The sequence below is a fragment of the Primulina eburnea genome, chromosome 18 (assembly GCF_022965805.1).
Source record: "Primulina eburnea isolate SZY01 chromosome 18, ASM2296580v1, whole genome shotgun sequence".
NCBI classification, from domain to species: Eukaryota; Viridiplantae; Streptophyta; class Magnoliopsida; order Lamiales; family Gesneriaceae; genus Primulina; species Primulina eburnea.
In genome coordinates this window covers 31,133,259-31,157,334 of record NC_133118.1, presented here as the reverse complement: position 1 = coordinate 31,157,334, position 24,076 = coordinate 31,133,259, and the positions used below count along the sequence as shown (strand labels likewise).

Sequence of the window (24,076 nt, the reverse complement as noted above, 5' to 3'; positions counted from 1 at the left end):
TGTATTATATCATAAGAAAAATGAAATAACTCTCCTTATGATTATTAGATTAATTTTTGTGTAGTACCTCAAAAATATGGTCGAACTAATCCTAAGAAAGGATAAGCTCTCGTCGAGTTGCTCTTTCGAGTAAATCCTAGTTATATAATAATTATAAAACGAGTAATCATGATTTATACACGTTCAGAATAGACCTGTTATTGTGTTCGAAATGTAAAAGTCGTGATATTTAACAAGTATGCCATCCATGTGGAGGCGATATTAATTTGGGGCATTTCGTTGGTCGTTGGTTGATAATAAATTTATGAGGGGATGGACGTGGGACGTGGTGAGACAACCGAAGTAATCTAAGAGGAAAAGTTTTAGTGTTTGAATGTGACGTGCATGGTACCATGTTGTGCACATGGACATCGTAGGATCTATACAATCAAACAAACTCTATGATACACAACATGACAAGTAGAAGATTCATGACTAAAAAATTTAATCGTTTTTAGACCATCTTGTATATAAATTTTGTGACACAGATCTCTGCTCGACTCAAATTATACGAAAAAAATTATTTTTTTATGTCAAAAGTATAATTTTTTTATGATTAATACGAATCAAGTTAACCTGTCACATAGATTCACAAGACCGTCTCACAAAACACTTGCTATTTTTCAAGAAAATGTCGGCTGAGAGAGGGAGATCCCCTTCGGATCAATTCATTGCTATTTTCCTATTTTTGAAAGCATTTCTTTGTATATATACATACATATAATACAAATAAACTAACGTACAAGTAATCTTGAAGTTAAAAAATTAAAATAACACTTTTTTATTCGATTCAACTCCTAATTCAATTTTAGTTACCTGTGTACATATATAGTACGCTAGATTTGTGTTTATAAATTGTAAAAAGTTTTATTAAAGATACAATTTCGATACATTACAACGTTGGCTAAAACACCCTGTTACCTAATTATTTAATAAATGTTTATAAATAACAAAATATATATATATAACATAAGAAAATTGTTAGAATTAAAAAAAAAGGACAGTGCACTATGTTTAGCCTGAAATATACACGCCCTTCACAATTTCTCAGACAGAACATAATTAAGTTACAACTCGTACTGATGTTTAGCCTCTGGATATAAATAAACTAAAATTTATAAAATTAAGAACTATGCAGTACTTTTAAAAGGGACAAGAGAAAAAACCGGAACGCTAATGCAACATCTAAAAGAGGGCAGCATGCTCAAGATTACAGCGTTTAATGGCTTGATGAGCAACCTGCAAAAAGTGAAACGATCGATTGAAGACGAAACTTATTTGAATGGAAGATTACCAAAGGATATAGTCATTGAGACAAAAACTAGCCAGTGGAAAGGTTTTTTGCCTGCTAATTTACTCCTTGTCGTCCTTGCTCTCTTTTCCTATATCGTCTCCAGATTCAGCCGCCTCTGCATCTTCATCATCGGACATGTTATTTATGACTTCCGTGATTATTTCTTTAATCTCTGATTTCCTATGCATCAGGTCTATCCCAAAGTGATTTCCTGATGTCATTCACATTCCAAATTGTCAACATCAAATCAACCGAAGATTAAAATGGCCTTAAAATGTAGTAGAAAAGAATGATGAGGATAAAGGATGTCGTACCGAGTTGTTTGAGAATGTCAGATAATGTTGCCTGCATTTAAGGATATAGGAAACATGTAAATGAGATATAAAAGATCCACCACAACCAAATCAACACTACGAAAATGGAGAAGTACAACTTACGGTGTTAAAATCTACTTCCTTCAGTATATTTGTTACCACCGCATGCATTTCTTCTTTAGTGGGTTCTTTCTTGGCATTTTTGCTACTTCCCTTTTTACCTATCTTGTAAGAAAGGTTAAAAAAAATTAAAATGAAACCTTGAAATAAATTATTTGGAAAACTGAATCCGGCAATTCTGAAAACTCGAAATCAACCATTATAGAGAAACATTTAACTATTTCAATCCAAAGTACCTTACAGGATGTTCAAGCAAAATTGAAGAATTATTGCACCATTATTTGCAACGTCGACATGCGTGGTTATTGGTTGTCTTTTAATAACTATGCATAGGAACAGACATTGTAGAAACATAAAGCAGAACATCATGGGCAAGGAATAGTTTCCAACAACTTGAGTCTGTAACGAAAGTTAAAGGTTACCTTGATCCTTTTCCACCACTTTGGTAGAAGACTTGCTTCCCTTTTTCTTGCTTGAAGATGTATCCTTTGGAGGTGTACTTGTTTCCTCACTCTGCTTATCAACTTTTCGTTTCTTAGTCGTGGGTGTCCTTACTTCACTCTTGGATTCAGCTTCGGAAACATGTTTCTTTGAACTGGAAGATTTTTTGGTAGAATTGCCAGGGGTGTCTAGCGCTTTGGCAGAGCTTTGTTTACTCGCTGCTTTGGACTTCTTTCCAATCCTACTTCCAGATTCCTTTTCGGCGCTTGTTCTCGAAGAACTCTTCTCAGGAACCATCTGCTTTTTGGGTTCATCTTGATCATCTTCTTCCACTGAATTAGTTGTCTCCTTGTCACTTTCTGCTCCAGAAACAGCATCGTCATCGTCTTGGTCATCTTCACTTTCTGAATGCTCACTTTTATCATCTTGTTCCTCGCTTGAATGCTTTCTCTTTTTCTCAGATTCAGAGTCCAATTTTGGTTTCTAAATGCAGATAAGAGCAGCTTCCATTAGAAAGTGAAAGCAAATACAGGACCTCACTAATACGGAAGACATAAAACTCTACCACATCCAAACTCACAAACTCATTTCACAATCACACTGTATTGGTATATAAACTTTTCCCACATTGGTTGCCATGATTTTAAGGTTCAAATGCAAAATAGGTCCATGTAACTGGTTATTTAACTTGCCAATCCAGCAGCTTTGCTAGCCAGATAATGGGACCATAACAGAAAACTGAAAAAAAAAATTGCATTTGCCATTCTGAAATTTGATATAAGCCATTCATTATCAGTATCATCAACCCCATCCTACTTCCCCTTCCCGAACGACATAATAAAATTAATGTAAAGTCAATATATCAAAATTAAAAAAATACGACGAAACAACAGGGAAAATGAAAATTAGTGGTTTATAAGAGTTGATTTAGCAAACAAATTTTTTTTTCAGTCAACTGGTCCCATGCCACCAAAGCATTAAATGCTATATTAGACTCTTGAAACTGATAGTGACCTCACATCATAATCCATAGTGATTATTAGAGCTGTGAGTTATGATTGTTGAACTAATGGAAAAAACAAAAAGAAAAAAGAAACCACCAATGCAGCGAGGAGATAGTTAACACAGGTATCCATGGAGTGATAAAAACCATATCTAAGTCGTAGAAACCGACAACCTTAAAGTGCACATACTATTACATTTTTGGAATGTAATCAGAAGCATTGAAAACAAATACCCAGGATAGACAACGCTATTGCATAATAAGATTGAATTGAATGTAAAGTGCATTGCAAGTGCTTTAATGTAAGTCCATAATATATTAATATGATCTTATTAAATCTTTCCTCCGCATTAAAAAATATAATTTAGAATATTTTTCCTGCAAACTATAATTAATTAAGGCCTAACCTTTCTTGATTTTCCAGCAGCCATGTCAGCAGAACTTTTGCTTGCCTGAGATCTTGCTCTTTCGCTTCTTACTCTTCAGAGATTTGTACGAAAGAAAGAAGAAATATCATATAGCTGCTCAATTGAACGAATTAGCGAACACAAAACAAAATAGACTTGCTGTTACGGATTTCAATATGATTAAACATATCGAAATCTGTAACACTTACCTTATCCTTTTCAGCGAGTAAGATATCAGTCGTAGCATGAGGAGATTCTAAGAATTCTAATAACTTCACCGAGAGTTCTTCCTGGAAAACACAACTGCATGTGATTAAAGAAGTAAACATTTATGATTCAGAAACAAAACATAACGAGATTACCTTCTTTACAGTAGCTTTGGATACAGGAATGTTAAGGACAGCACAAAAATCCAATAATTTTTCTTTGACACATTTGTCAAGCCTATCTTTAACTTTAGCTCTCTGCTTTTCCTGTCAAACACACCCATTATAAACTGAGCTAATTGATCATGCACGCATTATTTATGACACAGCATCACCCAGGGGGCCAGACACTTATGCTATAAAATGTGAAAATACACATTCACATCTTCAACTTCAAGATCCAAAAAACTTAAAACAATGGATTTTTTACTTGTTTGACTACAAAGCATGGCCTGTCGTTTTAAAACGTAGCTAGGTCTTTCTGGAAAACTGCCACATAGGCCTAACCATACACCTCTGTTCCCTTCTTCTGGGACTTGGTACCCGCACTTTAATAACGAGGATGTAACACCAAACCTAAAAAGAAAGAACATACCTCATTTTCAATCCATACAAAACCAGAAAAGAGGCCTATATTTTTCTTCAAAGTTTGCACCTGTAACAAAGCATTTAGTGATCAAACTCCACATCAATGGAAGAAGTTCACTAAGAAAAACCTGAACATAAGAAAGATGAAACAAAATAACAGGATGGCAGAACATAAATATTTGACTTAGAAAAAGGAAACCTTTGCTTTTTTTCCAAAAAGAATGGTGTGAAGAAGCTGCAGGTTCTCATCAGCTTTTCTCTTAGACAACTTGAAAGCCACTGAAACAATTCATAACATAGATAAAAAGATAGAGGTCCAATAACATCACTTCATCCAATATTAGCAACGAGATAAAAACGGAACCAGCAAGGTAAAATGCATTGAGATGGCAACCTGTGTGTAGTGCTGTTTCATTAGTTCGTTTAAAACAATGTTTTCCATCTGCTTGAATGTTACGTTTTGGTTGGTTCAGGTAGTTTCTGTTAGTGGAAAGAAGAGGAGACTTATCATATAACTATAGACGACTGTACAGAACTTAGAATTTATGCATTTAGTGGAATTAATTTTCTAGTTTTTTGCCCCGTATTTAACAAAATATTCACTGAAAACATTTGTCTAAAACACATCCAGGGACAGCTTTTAGATTAAAGTGGTTTCCACACATGGACAAACAGATCAAATCTTTGTTTTGCAATGACCAATCACCAACAAGCTAGACTTCAGCCAGCTCCTTGTTCAAATCACAAACTAATATCACAACACTTGTAATGGATCAAAAATAGTGAGATGAGACCAAATAAAAAATACGTCCAAACAGTAAATTGAGTTCTATATTTAAAAACGAGACCAATTTGACAAACTTCCTAAGCATTCCCCCAGTAGACCATCACAAACCCGTCCCAAAGCAAAGAGACACATTGATCAAATCATAACAAACAGCAACCGTGATACCTAAAACAAATAATCTGGGCAGTATGTAGATTTTCACTCTAAAAGCCAAAGTAACTTTGAATTCAGGTGGAAAAATATTATCATACCATTTGGGATGTCCTTAAGCTGTGTACCTTGACCCTGTTGGCATAGAGTTAATATAGTAAGTACTGATAATAATAATTTATAAACATCCTCTCTCAAACAAATATCAAATATTAAGGTGCTTCTTTAAAGTCTATTTATACAAATTTTCTAGGCATTCTCCCAAATCTTTGGCAAATCTAAGAACAATGAATGAAAATCTAAGGGGTTATTGATTGAATACTTCCCTAAAAATTCTTGCACATTGCTTTTTGCATACTAAATTCAATTCAGACAGCTGAGTACTACACTGTTACCGTGGAAGTGATCTTAACTAAAAGCAAGTATTTTCCCTCTTGTTTCTCGTCCACCTCAATTTACCCTTAAAAGCATAATATTACACACAGCCTTGTAATTTCCGAAATCACAATAGAGCACATCTAAAACTAAAAAATGTTCATAGACCTATAATGACGTCCAATAAATCTTCCTATCTGCATCATATGCAGGGGAACCTAGTCACTATATAATCTTTCTTCAATCTGCTTTCCACATTGTATGATATCTCTCTCCACTCACATTATTAAAGTATCTACACAATTCACCACTTAAAATTGCATTCTTAACAAGTATTTCTCATCTCAAGTTTTCTTTCTCCTATCCAAATGCCAAAATTTCCAAGAAATGAAATAACAACAACAATGTATTCGCATGAAAACTGCAAGTTCTCATGAACGACTATGATTTCAAGGCTGAAAGGTACCTTCTCAATGGCCACAAGCTTGGTGGCAGATCCCCTAGCAGTTGCGTTCACCACAAATCTATCCACCGTTTTCCTTTCCCTTGTTGGCCTCTCAATTCCTGGCGTCCTCGGTGATGATAATTCCGCTTTCTCATTTTTGCTCTTACCTGTTCTCGAGCCCTTCTTTGAACTTACCTTCAGTTCTTCTTTCCCTTTTCCTTTATCTTCTCCTTCGTCGCCACTCCCTTCTTCTTCAACCCCTTTTCCCTGCTCTTCCTCGTTCACTTCCTCTTCTTCCGCAACATTTCCTTTACCTTCCCCCTTTTCCTCTCCCATTTCCACCCCCTTTTCATTCACCTCTTCTTTATCTCCATTCTCCTCCTTCTCTCCCAACTTTTCAGCACCTACTTCACCAGCGTCTTCCTTAACAACGGCCTTTTCTTCAACTTCAGCCGCATCCTTCTCCTCTTCATGATTCCTGCTCTCTTCCATGGTTTCCTTCTCCGAATCCATAACTCAGCAAAGATTCAACCACCACCTAAAACCCTAATCACCTGATAAGATTTTAGGAGAGTTTGGAGTTGGATTCTTCAGCTGAAGGAATTGTAATTCAAGGATTTAGGGTAAATTATTTGGACCATAAGGCGGGCATGAATGGAGCTGTACATGTTTTTGAACATTTTGGGTGAAAAATACCCAAAATATTTACAATAAATTGAAAATGCAGTATGAAAAGATTTAATTAAATTTATAATATGCATTTTATTTTATGAAAATATATGATAGAGATTTATGTTTTTAGAATAAACTTCACCAACTCACCTAAAGTTTAAATTTCAAACGAGATTCATTTCATCCTAAACATGAATGGTAAACTGAACCGAATTCAATTGTTCGAAAGAGTATAAATTCTCTCGTTTGCGTCTCATAAAAAGATTATTTTTTTAATAAATAAATCTTTATCAATTTCAATTATTTAACCAACATATATTTTGTATTTGAAGTGGAGTTTAATTGCAATTCAATTAAGATAATCAATAAACATGTATTTATATTATTATAAAATTCATAAATGAATTAGTAAATGGTGGGGTTACCATCATTCTTTTCTTTTTTGACAAATAAGCTAGCAGTCATTGATGTTTTTTCAAAAGGTCAAAATGTATGTGAGACGGTTTTATGAGTCGTATTCGTGAGACGAATCTTTCATTTGGGTTATCTATAAAAAATATTATTTTTTATGCTAAGAGTATTACTTTTTATTGTGAATATGAGTAGAGTTGACCCGTCTCACATATTAAGATCCGTGAGACGATCACAAAAACTTGTGTGAGACGGTCTCACGGGTCGTATTTGTGAGACAGATCTCTTATTTGAGTCATTCATGAAAAAGTATTACTTTTTATGCTAAGAGTATTACTTTTGGCAAAAACTTGTGTGAGAAGATCTCACAGGTCAAATTTGTGAGACGGATCTCTTATTTGGGTTATCCATTGAAAAATATAATTTTTTATGCTAAGGGTATTAGTTTTTATTATGAATATGGATAAAGTTGATCCGTCTCATAGATTAGTATCCGAGACAGTCTCACATGAGACTTAGTCATTACTTTTTATTCAGAATATCCGTAGGATCGATCCATATTACGTATTAAGATCCGTAAAACCGTGTTGAGACCCACTCCTCAAATAAACTCGCAACAAAACAAAAGTAGCAGTTATTCATTGGGTTCAATCTCAATGGCCACCATGGAAAGAAGCCCTCAGGAGCTGGAGCTCTACACCATTCCAAGCTATTCCAGTCAGCCCCTAATCATTGTTAATACTTTGATATTTGTGCTTGAATTTTTTTGCCCTAAACCTGATTTTTTTTTCTTTTTTTTTTTTTTGGATGATTTGAAGGCTGGTTTTCTTGGATAAACATTCACGAAGTTGAGAGATTTTCTCTGAGGGAATTTTTCGACGCGAGCTCAATCACTAGATCACCCAGGATATACAAAGAGTACAGGGATTTCATCATCTCAAAATTCAGAGAGGACCCTTCAAGAAAACTGACTTTCACCGAGGTGAGGAAGTCACTGGTCGGTGACGTTAGCGTCCTGCACAAAGTTTTCACCTTTTTGGAGAAATGGGGTCTCATTAATTTCAACGTTGATGATGATAAAGAGAGAGATAATTTCGTTGGGAGTGGTAAGACGGCTCCGTTTGGGAGCGAGGAGGAGGAGGAGAGTTGGAAGGGTAGGGTGAAGGTGGAGGAGGGTGCCCCGTATGGGGTGAGAGTTGTGGCTGCTCCTAATTCTATAAAACCGGTGGTGCCGCTGCCGCCCCTGCCCCCGTTTGTGGTGGTGGATGGTGGTGGTTTTGTTGGGGACGTGGGGGATAATGGGTTTAAGTGGCCACCATTGGGGTCGTATTCGGATGTTTACGGGGAATTGATGCAGCAGGAGAAGAAGAAAAGCTTGGTTTGTGGGAGCTGTGAAGAGACTTGTGATTCTTCCCGCTATGAGTACACAAAGGTAGCAGAAATAGTTCCCTGTTGATGCTTATGTGTTATATTGTTTATGTTTTTTTTCCACTAATTATACTGGTTTTTAATTTTCATATTTTAAGTTGTCGAAATTGAAGTGTAAATATTGTGCAACATAAACTCAGCGGGATGCAAAATATCTATCATCTTTCAATTGATCATATGTTTTTATTTCTTCTTTTGTTTTATAAGTTATTTTTATTTCAAGAAAACTGGTGTTTGTGTGATTAATGTTTCCATACATCAGGACGGAGGCTTAATTCTTTGTGAAAAGTGTTTCAAAAGTGGTAATTATGAGAAGAACATGTCTGCCGACGATTTCAAGCTAAATGACAGTGCAAATCAGGCATCTGTCTGGACTGAAGCAGAAACTTTACTTCTTTTAGAATCCATGGTTAAGCATGGAGATGATTGGGATCTTGTTGCTAAGAATGTTGGGGGGGCCAAAAGCAAACTGGATTGTATATCAAAGCTTATACAACTGCCCTTCGGCAATCTTATGGTGGGAGCTGCTGATAAAAAGTTTTTGGATATAGTGAACAACGATAGTCATTATAAACAAGCAGGATTAGCTTCTGAGGAATCACAAGAATCTGTGAAAGCAGAGAATCTGAGCTATGAGCTGAAGGATGATGCTCGTCAAAACGGAGACACTGAAAATGAAGTTCCAGCACCGAAAAGATTGCGCACAGAACTAACTTCTGATTATGGCAGTTCTTTGATGAAACAGGTTGTTGTAGTGTATTTGTTTCTTATATTTCAGCTTCGTTCATCTTTTTTAAATATTCGCTTTGTTTATAGTATCAGCAATTTGTTTTAGCAATTTCCAAACAGACAATACAGGACATGAAATTTTATTGTGCTTTTGTTTACTGTTCGTTGCTCTATTTTATTATTTTATATTTTCGAAGTATTTTAACTGTTGCAAATAAATTCTGTCTGGATCTTTATTTCACATTTTCTTGTTGGTATTTATTGCGCCAAGAAAAATATTTCCAGTGCAATATAGTGTCAGTGTTCCAACCATGTCATGCAAAATGATGTTCTTGTGGAAATCTGATTCTTGAAAATGAATTAAAGAATATATTTCCCTTGTTAATTTATATTGAAAAACGTAAGATGTTGACAGTGGTGTACAAATTTTCTGGTATGTCATTTAAGCTTATTTTCAGCTATGAATTGGTTGATATTATTTGCACTCCTCGATTTTGACACATACTCTTATCAGGTAGCTCGTATTTCGACCGTGGTGGGTCCACACATCACGGCTTCTGCCGCTGAGGCTGCAGTCACAGCCCTTTGTTATGAAAACCAGTGTTCAAGAGGAATATTTGATGATTATGATGATTTTGTTGACCCAAAAACGTCTCCCCAAACTTCCAAAGAAAAGAGGTATCTGCATTTGTTAACGAAATATTACCCCCATAAAAGTTAGAAGTATGAATTTGCTTAAGTTGATCAAATAATTATCACCACTCTCACAGAGCATCTGAGGTTGATCATTCAGTTGATAGTGGAAGGAACAATCAATCAGGTACAAGTCCATTTTTTCAGCAAAAATTGCATCTACTCTAAACTTGTGTCTTAAGTTCAAAACCCTCGAAATCAAAATATGCTATATGTTTAGTTACCACCTTTCCTAATAAACCAAGATGAACTGAATCGTTGCATGTACATGGGTGGTCGTAATTTTTTTTTTCGAAGCGAAGTTTGTAATTCGGACATATCAACGAGGGGGTTCAATTTAATTTGTCCCTTTTTCTTTTGTTGGACATTTTTTAGGGGTATAGTATTTCCTTCGGTTCACTGTCTCTCTTATTATTTGATTTTCGTAAATCCACAGAAATTCTGGAGGAAGCATCTGTTACGAAGAGCATAATACCGTTGAATTTGAGAACCAGGGCAGCAGCTGCAACAGCACTTGGTGCTGCTGCTGCAAACGCCAAGTTGTTGGCTGATCAAGAGGAGAGAGAAATCGAACTTTTAATGGCCACTGTACTGGATGCCCAGGTTTTTACTTTTCCTGTTACTTGAAACTGAGAAAGATTACCTTTTTAGGATTAATTGATTTGGTGAGATTTCTTGGTTTCACAAGATACGGGCCTATTTTCTTCATAATCTCTTGATGCTATTGTATAAATCAAATTTCATTTGGTTTGATAGTCAGTGTTCTTGGGAATTCAAGTTCATCCAATTTTGGTGATTCTATTCATATATTCTTTATTTCTTGCTTTTCGGGATACCAGAAGCATTCGTTTACATTCTTTTTATGTGAATTCAGCTCAGGAAGGTGCATCGCAAGACAAAATATCTTGATGATCTGGAGTCGATTATGGAAAAAGAAGGTCCCCTAATCCAGGAACTCGAAGAATCTCTCGTCGCGGAACGGCTACAAGTGTTGCAAAAGATATGTAGTGCTGGCATAAACAAAACTAAGGAGCCTTCCTCTGTGAAGTACCAACCTGATACTGTTCGATGAAATTAGAAAAAGAATCAGCTTTCTTTGCAATATTCACAATTGTTACGGATTATTTTATCATTTATCTCAGAAAATATTTGGTCATATATCAGTAGTATCTGTAAACTGCACGATACTCACATATAAAAATATCAAAGATATACCAAGAGAAATCAGTCAAACCTTCCAAACCACAAGGGTGATTTCCCCACTAGACAAGGAACAGAAGACAGATGAAAAAAAGAAACACCAACGCACAATGCATCATCTACTACATCAACATGATGCTCCGTCCCCGATATCGTCTAGGAATATGTTACAAATCTCCCATCAGCGGATAAAAATACGTCGAAAACGAGTACTTTAACATATCATATAAGCAAATACGCTGCATCGTTGAAGACTCATCCTAAGCAAATACAGTGTTTTCCTTTGGATCCAAGACCACATGTTGCATCAACGTTCTTGCCCGCCGACAATTTTCTACATGCAGCAATGCATTGAGGCAGTGTGCATGGATTAAGATCAATCCCAATTGCACCCTCCACATTTCTTGGACACACAGTCAGTACTTCACAAAATATAACACATATTAGCACCAAATCCCACTTCATGGTCGCCTTAGCTTTCTTTCCTACTAATTTCTTGTTGCGGGAGAAGATTCAGTGTAATCACATATAGAAATGTATCTCTTACGCTTGGGGTGTGTTTGGTTGATGTGATTGAATAAGGATTAATGAATAATCACATACTTATCTAATGTTTGGTTAAAATTTTAATATATATTAATAATCATTTTGACACGGTTTAAGATCTAATTTTATGATTAATTATTTGATTATTAATATAACAAATTAAGCGGGATAAGTTATTAACACACCACAAATTACATTTTCCAAGATTTCATATGGTACTTGCAATAGGCATAAGTTGGTATTGTGAGCAATTATAGTTTGAAGATTGCGAAGTTTTGGATATTGAGGCAGCATCTGGGCGCAACGCGATGTACCTTAAATTGACGAATGTTGAGATTTCGTATGCCAACTTCGGCCAAGTTACATGGGATACATCCGAAATACTGAGGCGCCTACAACATAGAGAAAACATCAGTCCCAATACATATCCCAGAAGAGTAGAAGTGCACTTCCCTTGAGTCTAGTATTCGCCATTCCTGACGAGTTTGCTTGCGATGAATGTTGAGGCGATGATTTGGATTCTCTATGGTTTCTTCTTACGCATTCCTTGTAGATGAGACATGATGTAGGAAAGTCACTTCTTCAGCTTTTGTTATACAAATTTCCCTCAATAGATCATGGATTCCAATAGTATGGATTTTTCTGTCCGGCCCTTTTTTGTTCACTAAGATGAGACTTCTATTAACATGATCCTCCAGGCACCATTCTCCCACGTCTTCCAGGAATTCAGGCTGATCACTTGGTTTAACAAATCCTCTGCAACACATAAAAAGATTAGCTTACAAGCATCGATTTCAGAATCTTCCGAAAAAGCTGAAATATAGAGGAAACATGGCTTTAGTCTAAGAGGTAACTCGTCTTAACTAAAAACATAGTATCTTTGAGCAATGTAGTGACATGGTTCTGATGAACTTATATTTTCCGAAACATTTCCCCACCATGCTTGTTTTGTGATGATGTCCGTAGAAAGAAGTAGTCCAGCAACCACCACAATAGTGAGAGGAAGTCCCCTGCAGTTTCTTGCAATCTTCTTTCCAATTTCTACCAATTGGAGAGGACAAGATTCTTGCCCGAAAACCATTTCCCGAAGTAGTTTCCAACCTTGATTTTCGTCCAAAAACTTCGTTATTTTCAGGATCTCTTTTACAATCAAATGAAACTAGACTAACTTGCTTAGCACTGGAATCATTTGATCCTTCGTATCACACACCCTTTACCTAATCCTAATTGATAGTTGTTTTGTCGAAATTTCTCGTGATACATACCATGATATGCGGACTGAGACCAGCTATTTCATCTTTCATTTCTGTTCAAGCGTTTGGAAGCAATCGAACTAGAGTTCGGATCTATTATGACATAGCCACGAGGCGCTTTCAGAAGTGTTATTGATTTAGGAGTTTCATACTTTGATTTGTTTGTTTTGTGTGAACAATGTGTTGTGCTTATGCTTGAAAGATTTAATGAAGCTTTGTAAAATAGATGTTTGTATGAATTCTCCTAGACAAGGCCACGAGCAGACAAGTTTTCTGTATTCTTCTACAGATAGATATATTCCATGAAGTAGAAAAGAAAAGTCGATAGGAGAAAAAAATTATTACTTTCTTGTGATTTCATTTCCAATATTACAAGACAACTCAAATAAGATTGTGAAATTTAAATGAATTAATCTTTGCTGATGTAATTCGAATTCATGACTCGTATTAATACAAATGAATAAGAGAAAAAAAACAGTACAAACTTGAACGTAAAACAAATGGAGCAACACAGTTAAACTGGGCAGCAACAATAACAACTAAGCACGCCTTTTGCTTAAACGCCAAGAGTTAGGTTCATGGTGCCTGTCGTAGAGTGGTTCGATTCGCTCTTCTCTCTTGCGCTTGCTCATTTTTGTGGGATTCGACACCTTGAACAATTTCGGTGCAAGTTCCACCAGCCACTCGGGGCTTATTGCAGTAACATCATGGATGTACTCTTTTGTTGTCATCACCTGCTCATGATATATGACCCAGTCGGGCTGCCTTTGAAACAGAGCGCTGCCCGGATGAAGGTGAACCGGCTGGTTCTCAACCAATGTCCGGTAACCTCCCTGTGGATCTTTCCTAGCAGCATGGAAGAAGAAACCTGCGGCTACGGCTTTTCGGATTTTTGTGAAGTTCTTTCCAGCACTGACCACATCCAATTTGTGCTTATCCATGATGGATAGAAGCTGTTTTTTCACGTCCTGTGCTCTCCTCAGTGATCGAGACTGAACAAAATTTTCAAAACACCAAGGACCGGAAAAATTATTTCCTTTCCAGGCCTCATACACAGCAAGTAACGTTAGATGATCTCCTTCAGGCTGGAAGAACTTGGCCCTTTTCTGGTCTGCTTGGGCTTGTTTGTCCATAGGACGGTAGAAGATGTTCCCCGTCTGAATCATCGAAATAATGGTCAGAACTTCATCGCTGCAACCAAGATCGACGCTGGCAAGAAGCATCTTGGAAAGAGGAGGTTCCAGAGGAAATTCAGCCATTTTCCTTCCCAACTTTGTAAGCAGCCCCTCTTCATCCAGAGCACCCAATCTATATAGCTGTTTCATGGCAAAAATGAGGGCCTGAGGTGATGGCGGGTCCATAAAATCAAAGGATAGCAGGTCATTAATTCCCATGGCCTTCATTGTAAGAGTAGTCATCCCAAGGTTAATCCTCTGGATCTCCGGAATCGAAACCGGGGACATCTCAGTGTGGAATGCACTCTGTGTGTAGAGCCGATAACACTTTCCTGGTCCAGTCCGTCCCGCTCTTCCTGCTCTTTGCTTCGCAGATGCTTGTGATATCGGAGTTATCACCAGCGAATCAAGCCCCTGTTGAGGGTTGTAGACGTTTTGCTTTGCAAAACCCGGATCAACGACATAAACTATGCCATCGACAGTCAAAGATGCTTCAGCTATATTAGTGGCAACGACCACCTTTCTCTTCCCTGGAGGAGTAGGTTCAAAGATCCTCGACTGCAGTTCACTAGGTAGGACACCATATACTGGTAAAATAATCAGGTCCGGAACGTCCTTCCCTAAACTCTTCATCCTTTCATAGAGACACTGACAGGCATAATCAATCTCCTCTTGGCCAGTCAAAAACAAAAGTATATCACCTTCAGGCTCAGTCAAGTGAATCTGCATCACTGTTATCAAGGATGCGTCCAGGTAGTCACTTTCTTGTTGCTTGGCGTATAGTATTTCCACCGGAAAAGTTCTTCCAGGGACGGTGAAGATATTACAATCGAAGAAATATTCCGAGAACTTCTCCGAATCCAAAGTTGCCGAGGTGACGATCAAGCGAAGGTCGGTTCTCCGTCTCAGAAGTCGTTTCAATAATCCAAAAAGGACATCGGTGTGAACCGTCCTCTCGTGGGCTTCATCCAGCATCACCACCGAGTATTGAGACAAATCTGCATCAATCAGAATCTCCCTGAGAAGCATACCATCCGTCATATATTTGATCAACGTTTCCGGACCCGTGCAATCTTCGAAACGGATAGCGTATCCTACTTCTTCCCCTAAACGACAGCCAAACTCCTCGGCGACTCGCTTGGCTACCGAGATAGCAGCCACCCTGCGAGGTTGAGTACAACATATTCTCCCCTTGGTAGTATATCCCGCCTCGGCCAGATACTGCGGCACTTGCGTGGACTTCCCACATCCTGTCTCGCCAATCAGGACCAAAACCTGATTGTCCATGACAGCCTGAACCAATTCATTTTTCAACTCGTAGATTGGCAAACTCTTCCTCTGTTCCGGAAGGGAAAGCTTGGTGGATCTTTGCGTGTTCATGAGAGCAGATGTCGAACGACGTAAAGAAAACTCTGCAGCCATTCTTGTTCCTTGTATCCAATATCAAATATTTACCTTCGCTTTTGCAAGATAGAGTTAATATATAGCTAATAAGATATGAAAAAATCACCACGGATAGATTCTGAATATTGTAGTTTTCGTTCAACAAAGATTTGATTATTACTGATTTGGTCTGTGGTGACACAAAATGTGATATCAAAATCTGGATCAGAAGATTGGAATCCTGGATAAAAGAAAATTTTGAATAAAGATTTGGATTGTGATGTATAGCTTAAACAAAAAAAATCTTATCCACTTGCTTTACTAACATTTGAAAATACGATCACGAACTTTAGATAATGGTTAAAATTCTTTCAGTAAAATAATATTTACGAGTATTTATCAATCTAAATAGATCATCATACAATAGATGATATATATATCTATATCTATATCCACTTATCTTTATGGCTTTCGATTAGTTGTGATTTTGACATAAGTGACTCTTTCAAATAAATTAGATTTTTTTAATCAAAATATCAATCATATAAGAAAAAAATAAAAATAATTACAAAAACTCATTCGAGGTCGTTTCATAGTTATTTTTGACAAATCTCAAACAATATATTATTTTTTATGTGAAAAATATTGATTTTCATTGCATGAATGAAATGAGTCGTCTAGTTTGATAAAAATAAATCTGTGAGACCATCTCAAAGAATATATGCAAAAATAAATAGACATTATAATGGATTTTACCGATATCCAAACCACAATTTACTTAAATGAAGCATACATAATGACAAACGACTTATCTATATGCCTCACTTTTCAATCTATTTTTTGTATGATTTTGACATAATAACAACTCTCTCAAATCAAAAACAATAATCTTTCATCCAAATATGAATCATATGGGAAAGAAATAAAAATAAATTATGGTTCTTCTCTTAACTTTCACTTGTCAACCATTTTTCTAATAAAAAAGTTAAAAATGATTTAATATAAGTGTTATCATTAAGTGTAAATTGAGTAAGTTAATTTGTAACAATTTGGTCAATATTATGCTCACTTCCACTTCTCAACCATTTTTATAAAATAAAATGTAAAATTATAATGGTTTGGTTAAAAAATTTCAAAACCAAAATCTTACGTCTTAATTATTATTTTTGATCGACAGTTGTTTGAGTACATATAAGTCAAAAATCATTAAAAATATAATTAAATGTATAAATTAATCGTTAATAAAAAAGATGAGTAGATCTATTGTGAGACGGTCTCACGAATTTTTAACTGTAACCATTTTTCGTTCAACAAAGATTTGATTATTACTGATTTGGTCTGTGGTGACACAAAATGTGATATCAAAATCTGGATCAGAAGATTGGATTCCAGGATAAAAGAAAATTTTGAATAAAGTTTGGATTGTGATACAAAAGTATCTACATAAATAATCACTAAATTTAAATAATGTTTAAAATGATTTGAATAATATCATATTTATAAATATTTATTAATCTAGATGATATATATTATATATATCCACTTATTTTTATGACCCACTTTTCAATCCGTTTTGATTTTGCCATAAGAGCGACTCTATCAAATCAAAAATATATTTTTTCATCAAACTATCAATCATGTGGAAAAAACAATAAAAATAATCACAAAAACTCGTGTGAGATCGTTCTATGATTCATTTTCTGAGACAGATCTCCCACAATATATTATTTTTTATGTCAAAAGTATTGATTTTCATTGCATGTATGGAATGAGTCGTTCCGTTTGACAAAAATAAATTTGTTAAACAATCTCACAGAATACATATGAAAAATAAAATAAACATTATAATAGATTTTATTGATGTCCAAATCACAATCTGCATACATAATGACAAACGATTTATCCATACGAATCACTTTTCAATCCATTTGTCGTATGATTTTGATATAATAACAACTATCTGAAATCAAAAACAATAATTTTTCATCCAAATATGAATCATACGAGAAAAGAATAAAAACGAACACAAAACATACATGAGATCATTTCACGAGTTCGTTCTGTCATACAGATCTCTGACTCGACTCAATTCATAAAAAATATTTTTCATGTCAAAAATATTGACTTTCATTGTACGTGTGAAACATGTCGATCCATGTTATCCGTGAGAATTTATTTCACATAAGACATATTAAAAAATAAATTAATAATTGAATGGAAGTGCTATCATTAAGTGTAAATTGAGTAAGTTTAATTTGAAACGATTTGGTCAATATTATACTTATTTCCACCTCTCAACCATTTTTTATAAACTAAATGTAAAATTTAACGATTTGGTTAAAGATTTTCCAAACTAATATCTTACATCTTAATTATTATTTTTGATCGTCCGTTGTTTGTGTATAAAAAAAATCATTAAGAATATAATTAAATACATGAATTAATAATTAATGAGAAAGACTCGTATACTTTATTTTGAAGTATGAATGAATTAAAAACACTTAAAATTAAATTATTTAAAATAGATGTATATAAAAATTTCAAAATTATTGATATAAAAAAATATTATTAAGAATATAATAAAATATATCGTACTTGATATTTACAATATTTATCATCGTAATTTTTTTTATTATATCATAAAATTTTATTGAATTTTTGGATTTTGATAGATAAAATTTTTGTATTTACTTCTTTTATATGGTAAAAATCGTACAAAAATTACCTAAACTGGATTTTGATTTTAAAAAAAAAAAAACAAATAACACGCTTGTCGTCCGGATGGAGCTGCATATTTTTATGCAAAAAAAAATAAATAAAAAAATCAAGATAATTCATCACATAAAATTTACAAAAAAAGTAATACAAATATTCTTGTATTTTGTTATCTACTGAATTTACTTATATTTAAGTAGATATTAACTATATTTAAGTCAATATTTTAGACCATTAACTAGGGGTGTCAAAATACGACTCGACCCGTCGATCCGACACGACCCAACACGAAAAAACTCAGGTTCGGGTTGAGATTTTTCGGGTTCGGATTGAGTTCAGATTGGGTGGATTCGGGTTAGTATCATGTTAGACGGGTTTCGGGTTGGGTTGGGTCTCGGGTTGACCCACGAACTTTTTTTAAAAAAATATTAACTATATATTTTTTTTTTGAAAGAACTATATTTTTATATATTGTATGTTTGAACAAAATTTATTGTATATTTATATGATAAATTTTTATCATTTAATATTTATTTTATATATTTTTTTAACAATTTTTTATTTTATTTAATAAATATACTTTTAATTTTCTAAAATTAAACTTTCAAATTTAAATCGAAAATTTTATTATTATGTATTTAAATTAAAATATTATTATTTTTTATTTTTTTGAATTTTTTTTATTAATTTTTTAAAATTTTTAAAAAAAATTAAAAAACATAATAACATTCAGGTTAAGTGGGTTGAGTCGATATTATTATTTATTTAAATTAAAATATTATTATTTTTTATTTTTTTGAATTTTTTTTATTAATTTTTTAAAATTTTTAAAAAAATTAATAACATTCAGGTTAAGTGGATTGAGTCGAGTTATACGAGTTTGTGTTCAGATCGGAGGTTTTCGGGTTGTTTCCGGTTTGGTTCGGAAATAAAAAAAATCCGCGGGCCACCGATTGACACCCCCACCATTAACAAAAATTCATGCATCAATTTATTACCCAATAGTTCAAAAATTCATGTATCAATTTATTAATTCAAGTACGAAAGTAAAAAGAACACGAGAGTTTCACCTTATTATTGAGCCACAGACAGAATCATTATTCTTACAGCAAACACAATCACAGAACCACATCAACCTATACAACAAACTCAACCTTATAACTTGTAATTAATAAACACGTCTCACTCCTTCAGCTCCTGCATTTGCACCGTATCTGGGTAGAACAAGCCCTTAGCTCCGGTGTAGTCGACGAGCTTCTTTCCGAACGCCTCTTCCGGGTGCTCTCCGGGCCTAGTCATGTACATCAATCTGTACACCCACTCCACTACCTCAGGGCAGAACAGCTTCCAGAAGAATGTAGTCCGAACCCATGACGGTTGAGTCACGTATCGTTCTCCCCTGCACGCGCTCCTCACTATCGCCTTCGCACAGCTTTCGACCCTTTGGGCCGGGATTATGTTCACTTGTGCCTTCGTAGAATCATTCAAGAGAACTTATAAGATTTTGTGATTTTTTTCAAAAAATCAATCATTTTCATTCAATACTCCTGTTTGCTTCTAGTCCTTACCTCTCTTGTATCTTCATCAAATACCATCTTGCCTTCTTTGTTCAAGAATTTTCCTTGTGTCAGCTCGGATTCGATGAACCCCGGTGACACGACCGTGACACCTATATCGGGCCCGAACTCGACCCTCAACGTCTCGAAAAATTGTAGGCTTGCTGCTTTAGTAGCCTGATGAATCAAGAATGTAACACACCAAGTCACCAGCACATACCCTATAATATTATAACTAGATTCGCGAGAAATTTAGGTAACAACTAACTCAAACTCACGTTGTACAAACTCATTCTCGGCGCGGGCAACCACGACGTCGCCGAAGAAAGTACGATCACTCGGCCCCTGCTGTTTCGGAGATACGGGGCAGCGAACCGGGTCATGTAAACAAAGCCCCAAAAGTTGATATCCTATCATGCCAAAACATTACATATATTAATGGTAGAACATGCAACTTCCTAGATTCGAAAATCGCACATTAAGGAGTCATTCCAACCTCAAGTATAGCTTGTAAAACTAAAGAAACCGACATCCAAAATCATTTATTTTTTAGAGAATTTAAGTAGATACACATAGTATAAATATAGAGGGTAAGAACATGTGAAACAAAATATATTAATAATATTGTATTGCATACCATAATTTGTTTAAACTGAGTAATATCTTCTATTTCTTCCAGCATTGCTACCGACATAATACCAGCATTGTTGACAAGATGATCCACTGCACATATATACATATATATACATTCAAATATTCGAAAAGTTGTCGATCATACGATGAAGTTTCTGATATAAAAAAAAATAAATGAGACGAAATTTGTTACATCTTCCAAAGTGATTCATGGTCTGATCAACAACCCTCCTGCAGTCCTCCACTTTCGAAACGTCGGCACGTATTACGACGACGTCCGGCGACCCTAATTCTCGAGCCACCTCCGCCACTTCTTGGAGGCTTTTTTCCCTCCTCGCCGCCAGAACCAAGCATGCACCCCTCTTAGCATATTCATACGCAACACTCTTGCCACCAACGAGGGAAAAAAAATCATGCAAAATAAGTATATTAAATTTTATTGCCTTTTTTTTTATTTTTTAACAATCAAAATATGTACAATTAATTAATCATTCGATTATTAAGCATGAAATAAAATTTAAATGGGAAAATTGTATTTTTTTTTTCTGTATTTTGCAACTTTATGCTGACATAGATTGAAAGGTACAGAATAAGACTGAAATATAATCCAAAATTGTAAAAAAAACAAACAAACATACAGAACTAAAAATTATAATTTTCTTGTTTAATAATCATATTTATATTTGAAACTTACTTCGCCAATGCCGGAGGAGGCGCCGGTGATGACGACGACTTTCTCGGCGACATCTTCGCTGAAAAGGGTGCCCAAAACGGAGAGGAAGAACTTGAAAATCTGGAAAGGTGGCAAGAAAAACATGAGGGAGAAGAAGGTGAAAGGGGGAGCTACCAAATCAAGAAACATGTGAACTAATTCCATCGTAGCTAGGCTTGATCGAGAGCAAAATCTTGCAGAATTGGATCGATTTTATGACGTTTTTGTGCATATTATATTTGCTAATATTATATAGAGATCGATGCATGGAGGGAGTATCGGTGGCAGCAGTGCATGGAGTATACATGACACGTATAGATTGGAGGCATCGGTGCTGATATCTTACCAAGTTTCTTCGACTCAATCTCTTCAACAATTTGGATTAATCGATTTAAGTCTTTGTTTTTTACAATATTTTTTTTATAAAAAAAAAGTAGAATAGATTAATTTGAAATGTCAATGAAAATAAGAAATAATAAAATAAATTAAAAAATAGAAAACTGAAGAGTTAACGGCAGCAAGTGAATGCCAAAATGGTATTCCATATATACAAATTGAATTCACAATTAAGAATTCAATATATATATATATATATATATATATATATATATATATATATATATATATATATATATTCAAATTTTCTGAATAAAATCACAAACATCAAATATATATAAATCTATTTTTAAATAATTATCAAGGAGAATTTTTTTTTTTTTGAGTATTTGTATTATATATATATTATATATTTTATGTATACTTTTGAACTTTTATTAAATGATCATATCACCATAATATTACAATATATGATATAATCATACAATATTTTCCAGAAAAGTGACAACTTAAAAACAAAAACAAAAGTAAACTTCCACAAAAAACGTTATTGCATTTTTATCTTATATATTTAACTCTTTACCATTATAATTTTAATCTGCTTTCATCGAGAGCGTTGAATTAATACAACATATTTCAAAATCATGTTGTCTCCATGTTAGCTCCACGTCTGATGAAGGACTAATCAGAAAAAAATAAAAAACTAATAGACTGATACTGAAATTTAATAACATATACGAACCAAAATCGTCGAGAGATAGATATATATGACTAAAATATTGTTTTTTTCAATCAAAAAATATGAAACTATGTTTTTACACAAGATAAAAATTTATGTGAGATAGTCTCACGAGTAGTATTTTGTGATACAGATTTTCTTATTTGGATCATACATGAACAAGTATTACTTTTTATGCTAAAAGTATTACTTTTTATTGTGAATATCGGTAGGGTTGACTCGTCTCACAGATAAAAATTCGTGAAACCATCACACAATAGACATATTCTTTGCACAAAATAAAATGAAAATGGGATGACAATATTGTTTTTATTTAATATTCCATTAAATGTGAAAAAATCATGGCCCTAGTACGTTGTGCACCAAAAGCTATGAAATAATAGGGAAAGGTCCAAAGTCCAAACTACACAAAATATTCGATATTTTGCGAAAGAAAAAACATTACAGCCAAGCTGACAGAAACTGTGGTCCAAATCCATTTGTGAAATCCTGTGAATCATTCACTAATTTTAAATGATTGGTTTACACATTCTCAAGTCAAAAAACAAGTGGCCAATTTGTCACTTTCCATGAAAGATACTATGTTATATATTGTATTCGATTAAAATTTTTTAAAGTTTATAAATGTAGTAAAAATTTCGAAAATTCAAATTCCAAGAGTACCCTTGGTATCGACGTAAAAAAAACATATCGAGGCTCGAATTTGTTTTACTCGAGAAAACGATTATTATGATACTCGAAAAGCTTAGATATAATCAATCATGTTGTTTAAAATGTTTAGACTGTGAAGCGTTGGATATATTTGGACTTTATCGATATAGAGGGTCATTTATTTTAGAGTGAGTCTCATATGAGACCGTCTCACGGATCATAATTTGTGAGACGGGTCATCCCTACCCATATTCACAATAAAAAGTAATACTATTAGCATAAAAAGTAATACTTTTTCATGGGTGACCCAAATAAGATATTTGTCTCACAAATGCGACCCGTGAGACCGTCTCACACAAATTTTTGTCTTTATTTTATTCGATTTTCTTGAAAAAGTTCATTTGTTTTTTTTTATTTGAAGAATGCATGTTGATAGCAAAATAATAAGTATATCTTGAGTATATTTTACAAGAATATATACATTTATATATAAAAGTTCAAAATCAGAGTCTACAATAGCAAATAATTGCACACAAAAGCTTAATTTTGTAAGACTATTTTACGAGTCAATTTTTGTAAGAAGAATATCTTTGATAATATTCATGAATAAAATTATTTTTTAATATAAAATATATTACTTATTATTGTAAATATATATATGACTGATCTATCTCATGAATAAAAATATTAATGAAACCGTCTAAAAAAAAATCTGCTATTAATTATAATAAATGATGAACTATGGATGAGTTTATAATTTTATCATAATTTAATCAAAGTTCGAACAAATGAATGAAAATAATAATAATAATGTTGCTCATGTTTCCCTACATCAACCCCATGTTCCGTAGTTAGATTTATTTAAGAAATAATTATTATTCCCTTTGACAGTTAAAATAGGACCTCCAACCAAATTCGATGTGACAGTCAAACTGAAAATCTTACATTTCAAGTTGTAATATTTATAAATTTTAACATAAACTAATCATATTTACTTTTAAAATATTATATATAAACACTATATTCTCTTATCATACATATATTTTACTTTATAAATAATTCAAATATTTAATAC

The 24,076-nt window shown here is 34.1% G+C and overlaps 4 protein-coding genes across 4 annotated transcripts; 1 reads left to right on the top strand and 3 right to left on the bottom strand.

Moving 5' to 3' along the window:
* Positions 1 to 984: 984 nt before the first annotated feature.
* On the bottom strand, positions 985 to 6,861 carry LOC140819447 (DEK domain-containing chromatin-associated protein 1-like). Its single transcript, XM_073179541.1, is given in 13 exon segments — positions 985 to 1,278; positions 1,385 to 1,544; positions 1,648 to 1,678; positions 1,771 to 1,868; positions 2,190 to 2,691; positions 3,619 to 3,669; positions 3,671 to 3,691; positions 3,828 to 3,908; positions 3,981 to 4,091; positions 4,420 to 4,479; positions 4,612 to 4,691; positions 5,451 to 5,484; positions 6,191 to 6,861. Coding segments are annotated over 12 exon segments (1,713 nt in total). The 5' UTR covers positions 6,683 to 6,861; the 3' UTR covers positions 985 to 1,278; positions 1,385 to 1,392.
* Positions 6,862 to 7,839: 978 nt separating this feature from the next.
* LOC140819385 (SWI/SNF complex subunit SWI3A) lies at positions 7,840 to 11,258 on the top strand. Its single transcript, XM_073179463.1, has 7 exons — positions 7,840 to 7,969; positions 8,071 to 8,684; positions 8,943 to 9,425; positions 9,924 to 10,087; positions 10,180 to 10,229; positions 10,539 to 10,705; positions 10,977 to 11,258. Exons 1-7 carry the CDS (start codon positions 7,909 to 7,911, stop codon positions 11,172 to 11,174), a joined length of 1,737 nt encoding a protein of 578 aa, XP_073035564.1. The 5' UTR covers positions 7,840 to 7,908; the 3' UTR covers positions 11,175 to 11,258.
* Positions 11,259 to 13,497: 2,239 nt separating this feature from the next.
* LOC140819384 (probable pre-mRNA-splicing factor ATP-dependent RNA helicase DEAH5) lies at positions 13,498 to 15,922 on the bottom strand. The gene has a single exon (XM_073179462.1). The coding sequence runs from the start codon at positions 15,696 to 15,698 to the stop codon at positions 13,641 to 13,643; it is 2,058 nt and encodes a 685-aa protein (XP_073035563.1). The 5' UTR covers positions 15,699 to 15,922; the 3' UTR covers positions 13,498 to 13,640.
* A 3,506-nt stretch (positions 15,923 to 19,428) lies between these two features.
* LOC140819912 (11-beta-hydroxysteroid dehydrogenase A-like) lies at positions 19,429 to 21,495 on the bottom strand. The gene is made up of 6 exons (XM_073180183.1): positions 21,258 to 21,495; positions 20,757 to 20,949; positions 20,568 to 20,653; positions 20,209 to 20,340; positions 19,943 to 20,107; positions 19,429 to 19,844 (listed from the first exon to the last, which is right to left on the bottom strand). Exons 1-6 carry the CDS (start codon positions 21,438 to 21,440, stop codon positions 19,557 to 19,559), a joined length of 1,047 nt encoding a protein of 348 aa, XP_073036284.1. The 5' UTR covers positions 21,441 to 21,495; the 3' UTR covers positions 19,429 to 19,556.
* Positions 21,496 to 24,076: the final 2,581 nt, after the last annotated feature.